This window comes from Anoplopoma fimbria, chromosome 21 (assembly GCF_027596085.1).
Source record: "Anoplopoma fimbria isolate UVic2021 breed Golden Eagle Sablefish chromosome 21, Afim_UVic_2022, whole genome shotgun sequence".
In the NCBI taxonomy this organism is placed as follows: Eukaryota; Metazoa; Chordata; class Actinopteri; order Perciformes; family Anoplopomatidae; genus Anoplopoma; species Anoplopoma fimbria.
The window spans coordinates 7,448,496-7,462,520 of record NC_072469.1 but is presented as its reverse complement, the minus strand read 5'-3'; the positions used below and the strand labels follow the sequence as shown (position 1 = coordinate 7,462,520).

The 14,025-nt window shown below is 40.1% G+C and overlaps 1 protein-coding gene across 2 annotated transcripts in view; it reads right to left on the bottom strand.

The window, feature by feature from the left end:
* cacnb2a (calcium channel, voltage-dependent, beta 2a) overlaps window positions 1-14,025 on the bottom strand; it is a 60,687-nt gene that overhangs the window by 5,584 nt on the left and 41,078 nt on the right. For both annotated transcript variants that reach the window (XM_054623095.1, XM_054623096.1), the window contains 9 exons: window positions 13,090-13,209; window positions 7,254-7,376; window positions 7,022-7,158; window positions 6,840-6,916; window positions 6,408-6,541; window positions 4,082-4,162; window positions 3,905-3,963; window positions 2,176-2,285; window positions 607-758 (listed from right to left, as the gene is read on the bottom strand). In XM_054623095.1, coding sequence (XP_054479070.1) covers window positions 607-758; window positions 2,176-2,285; window positions 3,905-3,963; window positions 4,082-4,162; window positions 6,408-6,541; window positions 6,840-6,916; window positions 7,022-7,158; window positions 7,254-7,376; window positions 13,090-13,209 — 993 coding nt within the window. The remainder of the gene's footprint in view (window positions 1-606; window positions 759-2,175; window positions 2,286-3,904; window positions 3,964-4,081; window positions 4,163-6,407; window positions 6,542-6,839; window positions 6,917-7,021; window positions 7,159-7,253; window positions 7,377-13,089; window positions 13,210-14,025) is intronic.

The following is a 14,025-nucleotide window of genomic DNA, read 5'->3' as shown; positions in this document are numbered from 1 at the left end:
TTATGCATCACAGCATTAGTATTAAAAAGTAATCTACTAATTAAGCATTGCACTCAATTAATCACAAATTAATCAGACTCAAGCATTCATCTTACTTGTCAAAGCCTGATGCCTACATAATCCACAATGCAACTCAACTGCCGATAGTTCACATTAAGTAGGGTTTTCACTTGTCATTGTTATATTAGTACTTTTACTTAAGACTATGACCAGAGTACTTGTACATGTTTATACAGTTATATCATAACTTGTAAAAGTACTTTTAAGGTTAGCTGGCAACAGATTGTAATTCATAGAACAGGTGGTAAAGAGCAGTTTATTTAATCCCACTGTGAGTGTGATTCACACTGATGCCACTTTAAAGCTTGTTTCTCATCCCTCTTTAGCTATGCTTGCTCTCGTTTTCTGGAACCAAATGACTGTTTTTGTTTTATTGATCACTGAATCACGAGCCTTTTATTAGTCACGCTGAAGGTCAAAGTGATGAATCAGTCCTCCCAAGCATTTGCTGTAAACATGCTGTATTTAAAACCACAGCTAGTTTTCCTTTTAACTTGGAACATTATGTAGCTCTGTCTCTGGATCAAACATGTTAACCGTACTCACCTTGGGAGAGGTGATCTTGACGTAGACGATGATGGGGGCGAGGGAAGTCTTCCCCAGCTGTGACGGGTGGTTGATGGTGTCAGCGTCCAGAACCACCAGCTGTAACGTCCGGGCCAGTTCGAAAATCCTCTCAATCTCACTCTGGACTTCAGCTGAATATGAAAGATGACAATGGGAGTCAATGCAGAGGTTCAACTTCATTTCTTTCCTACAGAAGTACAGAGGATACATCCAGAGGGTTTCTTTATGGAAACTGGAGTGCAGAATTAGTCTTTTTTAAATTCTATTTTGTTGCTTTTATCTTTATTTGTTTTGTGCCTGTATGATCATCAAGTCCTTTGTGACAATTCTTTTGAAAAGTGCCTTTTCAATAAATCTTTACTAACTTACAAGCTTTTCGGTTGGCTCGTTTCTCTCTGTTTCATAGAAACCTTAAATATTCAAAGAACATTGTGAGTTTAGGGACCATGTTTAGAGACTGATAGATCTGGGAGAAAAAGCGGGGTATCTTCTGTTACCTCTAACAAAAATACCAACTGTTATATCACACAGCCTCCACTGCAACAGATGACGCCGTGACTGCAAAACTATCCTACAAATATCACAGCGGGGCACGATTCCCAGTCTGAGAGGAATCATGGCCAAGCTTCATGACTTCCAGTCACGACAAAGTCTGAAGTAAACTGATAACATGGAAACATTCCAGCCTGACAGCTCATTCAGACTGCGGATGAGTCACAAATTTTTCATTTTCTTCCTAAAATATGCAAAAATGGGGATAGAAGATTTCACTTCTTTCCAATGCAGAAAGCAAGGAAGGCTTTACTCACATCAAGCAAATGTCACTTTTGCTTCAAAACATTTTATGAAAAAGTTAATCTGCATCAGAAACAGCTTTACAAATCTCGACCTTTAGGCAGATTTCTTTTGGGGAAAGTGAAGACTTCAGGCTGTATAGGGCAACAAATGGCTTGTTAAGATGATATTATTTTAAGATAAATGTAACTGACTGGATAGACTCCAAGTGGCACTTGCTTGAACTTAAAAGCTTTGGGTGAAATATGGAGAAAAAGGCCTCTGAAAAGGCAGTAGAGATGGAGGAGAGTTTTTAACTGGAGCAGCATTACACCATTGAAAAAGGTAAAATTTATAAAGTAGTGTTTGTAATCATAATTTTTTTTTAATATTATACAGTTCCTGTATCCAGCACACACCTTTCCTGGTATTTCTTACTCTGCTGCAACTGCTGACTGAAGCTTAAGTTGATACATGGCAAAGTTTTCTCTCAGGAATCTGTTTCATTCTAATTACATCTAAACTCACATCAACATCAATCAAATCAGAGCAGTTCCTGAACTTGTTATCTTGCATTTATGCTCTATCTTTCATTCCAAACAAAAGAAAAGTGGCCAAGGCCTTTCCGGCCATCGGGAGATATCATTACCGTTTTCAAGAGTTCCTGTAATCGTTTCCTTCCTTTTTCACATAAGCTTGGTCTCCTTGAAAACATTATGAATCAAAACACCAGATGTTCCCAGGCATAGCGGTGATTTTTTAGCACAAACTTACCCAAGTTTGATCGCGTGTTGGAGCGTTCGATGATGGCGTGCTTGCTGGGATTGTTCAGGACTGAGCGTTTGGCCAGAGAGATGTCCGCCGTGACGCGAGTGATTGATATTCTGAAACAAGGCACAAGAAAAATATTTGGTTAACCTGATATCATGGACTTTATTTGACATGAGACAGGAGGACAAACACGTAATCTTGTTGTTTTTTATTGAGACATAAAATAAATGAGAAGCAAACAGCTATAAAAACTCAAAGATAAAAGACAAATGATAGAGAAGGAGGGCCTGAGAGTGAAAACAAAGGTGCAGATAAAAAGGGGGTTCCTGTTCTTTGACTATGGATGACAAAGTTTGATTTGATTGTTGATTATTACGCAAAAGTTCATAATTTTAACACTTTTCCCAGACGAAAAATATTGACTCAGCTGCAAATTTCTCACTCTGAATCTACTAAATGATAATTTATCTTCTTTCCATAGAATAATATTGTGATATAATCATTTACCGTGATATCGTAATACACAATTGGGTCATTTAAATTGATAATAACAAAAAAGTACTTTTCATTTGTCATATTTAACCCACACAAGAGTGTACCAAACCACGTTATTATTTACTTATTTATTGAATCACCAGAAAACATGCTATATCATGACCCAAATTGTAATCAAGCTATAAATTGGCCTTTATCACGATAGAAGATTTTGGCCAGCAATAACTTGTTTCATACAAGAATTTAACAGGGTTTCAATTCATAGGTTAAATGTTTGTAAGGTAAGATATTGTGGCTAGCAGAAGTTGTCAAAGATGGAGAACAGGAAAAGAACAACGTTTATTTTTACCAGTAGCTCTACACAATTAAAACTGCACCGTTCACTAACATTAGTGAAAACCTTTATAACTGTGCATGCATTTAACCATAGTCACTTGTAATAACTATTTGTATAAAAGTAATGTGTGTTATAGTGAAATGGAATTGAAGACAACGGATGGAAAGAGAGTGAGCTGGAGAACCAAGTTAGCAGAGCTGGATGTGTTGTTGTATAAAGAGCGTAGCTTAGAGTTATCTAAAAGGTTTTTTATATCATGGCAGATTATTTGGCTGATTTTCGACAACGTGAATGCGATGCAATATTTCAGGACAAAGCTTCTCCGAGCGAGCGGACAAACTGGATCAAGTGAAAGTATGAAGTTTCATTACTCTGTACTCATAAAGTTGCCAGACACTTGATATGATATTAATCTGAGCCTTTCGGTGGCAATTATGAGCACTTTTAGTGGACGTACAATACGGTGAGCGGTTGCCGTCTGCGGCGTTCTCCCTCAATACTGTACAAAACACAGAAAAATAGAGTCTGGGATGTTACCCTTTACACCATTTCTGAAGAACCTGACTCAAAGGGGTTTTAATAGCAGCCACTGCAGCTGCTGGTGGTCTGAGTGGATCTTAGTGTTAGTAACTCCACAGCCTCTCTGCTTCAGATGGGTGGATGGACTCAACATTGAGTGAGGAGAATCCTGCTCTGCTCTAGGGCCACTATGGCCTATTAAGGACATGGAGAGGGCCTATTTAAAGCAGCAGCACACATCTCCAGGCCAAACAAACTTGTTACACACTCCCTCGGCTAACCTCGGGGGACAGATAAATGGAGTCAGAGAGAAAGAGGAGGAATGAGGAAGGAAGCAGAATGAGAGCTTGTGTTTTTAAAAAAGGTCACAGGGAGCCTCACCTTCCCTCGAATCTGTGTTTCAAAAAGTCAAACAGTGCTTTTTGCATCATGTCTGTCACCTGTGAACGGGACATGTAGGGAGATATTAAGACAAAAACAGTTTAAAAAAATGGACACATTTATTTGCCAATCATTTCCCAACAATCTTGTGTTTGAGATGTCAGATGTTTCACGCACCTCGTAGCCCTTCAGTGACGGTCCAACCAGAACCACGGGCCGCATAGAAGGCACAACGTCGTACGGAGGAATGTGTTCAGCCTGAAGAGAGGACAAGAAGAAAAAGCTTTATGGAGACAAAGTAAACACTCACCATCACAAATCACTTGAGGGATTTGGAGCAACAATGACCTAGACTAGATTTAAAAGCACTGGAACATTATGAACCATGAAATGGGATGTCCCAGATAGCCAAAAAACACAAGCTTTGATTTATGTAATAGATTTGGAGATTTGAAATTTTAACATCATCACGTTATCGATACTTCAAAGCAGCTTACAGTAAAACTGCAATATTTCATGACGGATTACAGTCTTAAGACAAATCCTCTCATTTCATGGTTCTGATGTCACTGAATAAAAAGTAAAGCCATGTGACAAGAAAGGTTAGTCTGTCAGTTTGAAAAAGCCAAAGAAGATCAACAGAAGCGACAACTGAAAAACGTGTTAAAAATTAGAAAACGGGGAGAAAAACTAGCTCACTGCTGTTGGGACAAAGTGGGAGCTCGCTTTGTGTGACAGCCTCAGTTTGAAATCTAAATCATAAAAAGGTGATTCTCACAAGATGTTTGATATTAGAGCTAAAACTATTTGAGGATTAATCAGTCAGTCAATAGACAGAAAATATTAAAATCTGAATAATTGCTAATAAGAATTGGTACAGGTAAAAAATTAAATGACAAGAAGTCATAACTTTGGAGATAACATCATTGTAATTCATTTTAATTGTTCGTAAACTGCTTATTTATTCTGTATGTGTCTGACAGCGAGGCAGTGAACATGATGCTGCTGTCTGGCAGAGCAGCAGGTTTGAACGTTGTGTGGATATGGCAGCACAACGGAGCCAAAAGTCTCTATGTATTTTCTTTTTATAATGCAATCAAGGTGCATGAAATAAGCTCTGTTGAAGAGCGGACTGTTGATTATCTTATCAACCACAAAGTACTTTTTAAATAAACTAATTTTCTCCCCTTATTTGTCCTGATGTTCACGCTGCTCTCTCAGTCGGTGTCATCTATATGATGAGTACATTTTATGTTCGCTCATCTTTCTCTCTCCACTTCTAAACATTTTCTTTCTGCCTGACATTTGCTGTCGTCATTGTTCTTCCCCTGGGATGTTATGAGAACTGATGCACAATACTGGTGACTAACATGAGGGTATTAATGCACAATGTGGCTCTTCTGGTAGTCTAAGTTCAACCCTGCATTACTTTGTTAATGTCAGAATAGTCGTGGCAAACCTTGATGTATTAGCATTGTACTTTTTTAAATAAATTGACATAATTGATTTTTAGATTTTAGATGTGTGAGGATATTTTTTGTTTTTAGATGCATTTGGCCCCTTTTTACATATATATTGTGCTCATGGAAAAAATAAAGATGTGAATGTTGTGATGTTGATTTTCCTTAGCAAATAGCTTTTAGTGCTACCATCACTGATACAAATAAAAACTAAACGTTTTATAACCATGTTTGTAGGCTAAATACATCAAGTGCAAACCATATAAACTAATAGTTTATATTATTAATCACAATGACTTGGTCTCTATTACATGGTGACCAACCAAAAAATTAAAGGAATAGTTTACATTTTGGGAATACACTTCAAACAAGATGTTTTCTAGTGAGCTTTCATGGTGCTTGTATGAAAATGATGTTACCTTTGGAAAAAGCCAGGCTAACTGCTTCCATGTTTTTTTTTATGCTAAGCTAACTGCCGCCTTTCTCCAGCTTCATATTTAATGGAAGATAGGAGAGTGGTACTGATCTACACATTTGACTTTTAGTAAGAAAGCTGATGGGCGTATTTCTCCAAAATGTTGTACTGTTCCTTTAAAACTCAGATTTTGTCTAGCTTATTAAAAAGCTGTTCACACTGAGCTCTCACACAATCACTTACAAGTTCACTTACAAACACATAAACAAACACAACACAGAGGATTGCAGGAGCAGTGAGTGGGGTTAAAGGTCAGCACAGAGTTGAATCTAAAGAGGGTTTTGTACAGTTCAGACCACAGAGGTCGTCCCCAGAACCTGCTGAGCTGGTGCACCGCACGCCACGACTTACCGACTTCTGCTTCTGCTTAGCTGTTGGTGAGACGGAAGAGGAGAAAGAGAGAGGTTAAGAACAGGCATGCATGCCAACGGACGGGCGCACGCCGAGGGACGAAGACGGTGCTGTAGACAAACAGGACGGGTGCTGAGTGAGGCCAAGCAGGCATTTTAGTCAGAGACAAGCGGACGGATAGAAGAAGAAGAAGAGGGTTGGGTAGTCCGGAGTTTACCTTCTTAAAGAAGGGCATTCGTTTCTCTTTTGCTAGAGGTGACATGACAGTGTTTGGACTGGCTTTAGGGGAGCGCAGGTTGACTGAAGGCTCAATGTCCTCGGGGTCTAAGTCTGTGGCGTCTATGTCAATGGCTACGCACACAGACAGATAAGACCACCATCACACAGATGAACACAGGAGGTCACAGGTAACGGGAGCACAGAATGTGTTCTACTAAACATCGACAGCAAATGAAACATGTAAAAGTACCATTATGGCGTTTAGAACATAACTTACAGGAAAATATCAACTTTATTGGTGATAAAAATACAAAATATGAAAAATCTAAGTACAATCTTACCTTCAACGTGAATTCAATGGTTGAAAATTGTTTTAAAAGACTATTAAGCACAAAGTTGGAGTTTTTAAGTTGCCTGTAAAGCTACTCACCAGACGAAGGAGGAGTAGATTTCCGTGAGTTAGGAACCACTTCACCTAAACTAGAGGATGAGTTTGCTCCCAATTTGCTGAAAAGAGAAAAAGTTGAAAATCAATCCTTAAAAGGTCTACATTAATTTTAGATAACCTTGCAGCCAAGATAGAGGACATTAGTGCAGATGAGGGATTTTTACCTGGAGTGGAACTTGCCCTGTTTGGCTCTCTGCTCCAGGAGGATACGAGTGTTTTCAAGCTTCACTGGACTGGGGATAAAACCGATTTCACAGCCTTCCTTCACCAGGCGTCCTATCCACCAGTCGTTGTTGAATTTCTACACAGAATAAGTAAAGACAGTTATCTCAAGAATTCCTCCTCATTCCCATCAGCGTCTCTGTCTTGCATATCATCTCTGATTGGAAAGTTCACCTCTTTGACATGGAGGAAGTCTTTAGCCTCAAAGGAGACGGCCATGCCGGGCACGGGGACATCATCATCGTGACACGGACTGTAGTTGACATTTGTGCGAACAGCAAATGCAACTGGTTTGGTCTGCCGGGAGGGAAAAAAAAGGAGGGAGATAAATGCAAATGTCAGACTGTGTAAAAAGATATAAATTGTAATTGTATCCTAATATCCTAACCCACAAGAGAGAGAATACTTATTCATTTAACTGCTTTTTGTGCACGGTTGGTGAGCTGTGAATCTCATCTTTGTGCGAGGTTTAAAAATAACCCTAGGTGAGGGATACAAGTAGTCTCTGACTCATCCAGACTTAGCATCTCTCCTTGAATGATTTGGCTGCTGCTGCTCTGTCTCTCTGCTGCAGGCTAAAACACTTTACAATTCAGAGTGATGCAACATGTTAGTGTCTGCAGCAATCACTGCTCCGACACAGATAGTAGAACAGGACTCCTGTCTTAAGCATACTTCTGAGTAGCAGCGCTCGTGTAAATAGATCATAAATCAGTCCCGCAATCATTGCAATGGTTGAATCAATACCGGCCTTCCGATCGGATCACTGACGACCTTCCTCTTTGGGTCAAACAACCCATTCAGATAATGCACGCAGATAATGTAATGTTTTATGTATTTCCTGCAAGCCGCTTATATAACCGCCAACACAACTGACGGTCCATATATGAGAGAGCAACTTTATTTCTTCCCAGACATAGATGTTTTTGCAAAAGCAAATCTCCTCTGCCCAAAGTGACGCATTAAATTTCTACAAAAAAACGGATTTGAATGAGATTTAATAAGGTCACGTCATGAAAGAATGTAATGGGAGAACCATATGCTCACGGACAAACCCCCGTCTGAATATAGATATCTACAAGAGCAGAATATAGCCTTCTTAGACATATATACGCTTTCAGAATTACATGAAATGCTTTTTTGGACATAATCTTGGAGCCAGCCTGGCGGCGATGGCAGCAACAGTTGGCAACACGGTCAAGCCCTAACCCAGATTACATTTTCCCTCTGCCTTTGACTTTGTGACAAGCATGAGAGAAGTCGGCTGAAAAGCCAAAAACGAATGCACAGGGACGTAAGATTAGAATAATCTCCCAGGGTAGACTCACACACTAAGTAGTAACCTGCAGATGAAAAAAGAGCAAGATGAGAGGAAGGGAACAAAATATTCAGCTGGAAGCCAAATTGAAACCACAAGATCAGAGCTTTGATGCTGTAGCTTTAGTTTGACCTCATACAGAATCAGCAAAATTATTTCAAAGTGCGTCATACTAGTCCTACAATCTGATTTCCCCAAAGCAACCTTATAATAAAATGTACCAATTCAATTTATTACAATTGAAGTAAAAAAGCAAGGCAGATCTACACTATCTATATAAGTATCAAGTTTTGTGTAACTCAATTAAAGAAACTGAAGTTGACTTGGATTAGAAGCAAGTGAAAATCATCTTCTATATTTTTAAAGCTGCAGTAATTTAGATTTTCTGGCCACTGGAGGGCAGAAGAACTTCAAAGCAACCTGAAGCACACAGACTGTAGTATAACTTTTTAAAAGATGTTAAGCACATGTTCTAGCCTTCGATAATAATACAAATAATAATAATAATAACACATTTTATTTATAGAGCGCTTTTCATAGTACCCAAAGACACTTAAATAAGTTAAAAGCATATCATATAAAACAACACACTAAATATTAACAACAAACAAGATGAATCCCACATTCAAAGCAGTTCTCAAAAAGTTGAGTATTGATTTGTGATTTAAACATGGGTATATTTGTGCAGTCTCGGGTGTTTGGGGAGACATTTTCGAGAGGGAGCAGGCAGCTATGGAGAAGGCTCAGTTCGGTGCGGTGGAGACATGCAGTTGGCCGGTTTTTGACTAGTAAATATTCCATGAAGTAGTGGTTGTAAGCAGAATGTGTGTGTGTGTGTGTGTGTGTGTGTGTGTGTGTGTGTGTGTGTGTGTGTGTGTGTGTGTGTGTGTGTGTGTGTGTGTGTGTGTGTGTGCACGCTTATGACATCCCCATTAATGAAATCATACAATCCAATGTGCAGCGCCGGGACCCGTAGAGGACAAAGCGTCCTTGGCGTTTGCATGCATCGAGTCACATGGCTGCATGATGGTATGAGGTCCATTAGTACACGTATGTGTGTATCTCATGGACCGCCGCCTCTTACCTCCCTCCCAGCTGCTCACCTCACCTTTATCCATCATGGCTGCGTGTCAGGTGAAGCTTTCTATGAGGTTAACATCATTTTACGAACCTGTAGGCGATCACGCACACATACATGTCCTTGCATGCCTCCGTGTATAACAGGTGACTGCGGGATTTGTGCATAATGGCACATTTACAACGCTGTAGAGTAGCTTTACATCTCCTGACCAAACCCATACTGCTCTGTTGCTTCTTATGTAACACAGGCCTTCATTATGGATGCCATATTGACTGCTGTGAGGGAGGTAGAAGAACGGAGGCGGAGGGTTAGAGACCGGGTAGGAAGCGTGGGAGGAGGGGGGAAAAAGAGAAGAAAGGAAAGGAGATGGACTAAAGGATAGCAGACCATGTAGCGGGAAAGAATGAAGGACAGAAAGTGAGGGTAGACACATTTGTGGAGATAAGAAAATAATGATAAGACAGAGATAACCAGCTCAAGAGAAGCTCTATATGTTACTGGGAACCCTGGGAGGGAGCGCCGTGGACCACAGCCAATTAACACAACACGACGTCACAATATCACATCACAACATGAATATTTCTATAGATAATACCTCCCTGTCCTCTCTGTGCTTACATTGACTGACACTAACACTTGCCCTTGCTGTTGCTGATTTGCTATGTAACATACCACCCACCTCTCCATTAGCAGCACACACAGGATCTCGTGCTATGAATCAAGATTCCCACATTGTTTCACCTTGAATGCTGTGGATCGATTTGAAATGAATTCTCTTCAGCTACGGGAACTGGCCTTAGGCTGTTATGAGTGCTGTACAATGTACTATATGGTGTGAAGGGAGCCATAACCTTCATTCATTTATGTGGGAATATATTTACACAATTATCCAAGGTTGCTTTAGTATACCAAGTATGCAAAGTAAGTAATTATAAACGAAGGCCACTGCAGCTACCGGTTAGTCACTAGTTTCTATGATATCTTAATGGTAATTGTAATGTGTGTGCACTAATTCAACAAGTACCACGTGGTATCCAAAGCTTGAGAGACAAAGTGAGAGTAATATATTCTGACCCATTACTTATCTATACCCATATACAAAAAAATAAATTAATTTAAACCTGCATTAACTGACTCTTTGGCCATTTGTAGCCAGCATAAACAACCTGTAAATGCAACATTTGAGGCATTATCATTCTTCTTTTAGCTCTGATTTGGTCTCCACCAACTCTTAAAAGAAATATCCGGTTATTAAGCTCCTAAATTATCCACTTTATAAAGCAGGTAGATCAAATCAAACAATCTGATTGGTGATCAGATGATACTGATTATGACCAACACAATGACGTCTACTTCCTTTTCACTTTCAGTATGTCTCTGTGTTTACTCATGGCATCAGTCTATATGTGCCACTTATCAGGTGACTTAAGAGGTCAGCTGAAATAACCGCTGACTGGAAGGGACACTGGTCCTTGTAGTTTTAAAGCAACTTGTGCCACAGCTGTAGTTGTAGAAGAAGTTTACATCCCCCTGAAAAGGAACCACTTTTGCTCACAATACACAACATTGATCACCATATAACAACTGTAATTGCCTCACAGTACAAACTTCATTCATCCAGTTTGCAGCACAGCCTTTCCATTGCAAATTTGGAGTGACCTCTAGCTTCTCTAGAGCCATAGAAGACATTTACAGCAGTTTTCACAGACTGACTAGTACTACAAGAACTAAGTGTTATATTAAGAAAGTGCTTGTTTAAGTTCAAGTAGAAACAGCAGAGATTATTTAATATCTGTTGTGTGTATATGCAAATAAATGTAATGTAATGTGAAGAGGTATTTTAAGCCAACATTATAGGCATCAATTCTATCCCCACTCCTTACGAGTATCTGCGGTATGTTACGGAAGTCATTGTGAGTTACTGCCCATAAAGGCTCACAGTCAGAGAGTCTGCACTTCCTCTGACCCCAGCTTGCTCTCTCTCTCTCTCTGGTGGCCAGCCCACTGAGAGGCTATTTTTTAGCAGTCATCTGTCATGTAAAAATGCCAGCGGGGGTAATCTATGCCAGGTTATCTATAAAGCCAACTTATCTTTTTAATTAGTGAGCCGCAGAGGGTAACTCTGGAAAACAACAACATAGATCAGCAGGAATGATCCGTCTTTGCCAGCTTTGAGCTACCTCAAAACACAGCGCAGGAGGAACATGTCTGCTAGAAAAATGGATGGATAGCCGAAAGCTTAGCATATATACAGCTAATGAGCGCTAGCTGTTAGACAATAAACCAATTTTTCAGACACTTGCTTGAATTAATATGAGACAAAACAGAAGCTGTCCAATGAGCTGTAAAGCAGGAAGAGAACAAACTGTGCTCAGAAGATGAAGCTGAATTATTCCAAAGATTAAAAGGCATAAATCTCAACAGTGCCGGCGATTTAGAGTGATTCTGTGGAAGCCAGCGCTGATTGCAATTCCTGTCGCGCAAAGGCAAGCCTGCTCTGCCGTGTCTGTGTTTGTTTATATGCTGCTAATTGAGGCCCAGAGCAGAGCAGGCGAGGCTTGGCTGTGATAAACAGTGACGCCGAGCCCTCTGAGGCCCCTAACCTTCTCACATCAGAAGACCCTCACAGACCCTCCTTCATCTAAAGAGGAAGCCAGATGAATCGGCTCCTGCTGCTCTCATAGTCACCTTGTCAGTCCTCCAGCATTTCCCGATAATCTCAACCCATATAACAACATATGATTAACCATTATTGTTTTAATGTCTGATAAGCTGGCGAAGTCAGCAATAAGAAAGCTTGGATACAAGTGAAAATTACACCAACTTTATTTAGAAACCTTGATCAGACTGGTCTTCTTAGAGCTATGATCTAGACCATTTCTCTCAAGTCAACTAAATTCTGACTGGTTAACAGCCCCTTACCAGAATGAAACAAACAATAAAAAATAGATATAAATATGCAGGGCTAAGAAAATCAGACCAAAAAGGAAGCCGATGCAGCTTTCAATCTTCCAATAACAAACCAACCAGTGTAAAGTCTACATTATCATTTGAGTGATGCCGGACATCATTCATTCAAGCAAAATAAACCACTTTTAGTCTATGCAAACACATCTCTATACTTGTTGGTGGACCCTCATTGACATACACATTATCTTGCCCCTCACTATCACGACTACATGCCTCTTGCAAATTAAAAAAGTCTGTGTGCATTCCTTGGTTCCCACTGAAACACATTGGGTGTATCCTTGAGGTCTAACAAAAGTGTTATACTAGGTCATAAAACCTTTGCAGAGCATTTTCTTAAAAAAACATTTAATTGTTCAACAGTTGCATTCATGTTTGTGTTTTCAGGCACATTGCTATGCTTCTTTTTTCTTTGTCCAGTTGTCAATAGTAAAGACATACTAGCCCTTCTAGTGGTCAAAAGCTCTGCAGGAGTACCTTTAACCCTAAAACAGACAAAAAAGTCATCACTTGTCACAAATGTTCTCACTCTCAGTCTAAATCTTGAATTTTGGCCCTCCCATAGAGCACATTTCAGCATGTAGGAGACTGGACAGAGTGACTGCCAGTATTAGTATTAGTGCTGCCGGGTTTCGGACACCAACCTTGGCCTTGTCGATCTGTGCCTGGGCCTGTCGCTCTGCCTCTCTGCGCACTGCCTCCTTATCCTCCTCGAGGGACACATCGGAGTCTGATGGACGGCTGGTGTAGGAGTCGGCCGAACCCTGCAGACACAAACATTAACACTTAAGCAAAACACACACACACACACACACACACTACATACATTTGGTGTTCACACTTTAAAAATGACAGGTGTTAGAGAAGCAGCGGGCTTCACAGCATCCTGAGGACTTCATTTGCTTTGCACTGAGCTTCCTCTTCAAATAAATGTTCAACTTTTTGAAGTTGAGCATCTGATGTGCAACTTACAAATGTGCGAACAAGCCCACACACACTGAAGTGTTAAGCTCTGATCATCAAAGGAATCTCAGTTGATTTTGTGAAATAATGAATGTACTGTAGAGGCTATGGTCAATAAAAATAAGCAGGCATGTGATTCTACTATCAATCACAATCACTGCAACAACTTGTGGAATCTGAATCTGTAGCAAATGAAGGACACTTCCTCTTTTTCTGAGAAAGGATGCCAAAGGAAACAAACAGTCTTTCATAGAATCACATCACCAGCAGCTCTTTTTCTATCCTTAGCTCTCTCTCACAGCTGCTCATCTACAGATTTGTTGTGATCCTTGTGTGAGATACACTGGGGGGAAATGTTGGCGAACACCAGGTCGCAGTACGTCTCTCTGTGATATTTTGCAACAGATCTCTTCACACCACTATACTCAGACTCACACAAAGCAAAACACACACGATTACGACCTTAGACCCACTCCTGAGCGCAGTGCATTGGTGCACACCACCACACACACATGTGCATCACTAATCGTGGTATACAGTGCATGAAAACAGATCATAAATATTTGCTGAGGTAGTTAAAGTAATACATGCACGCTATTGCTATATAGTCCATAGTG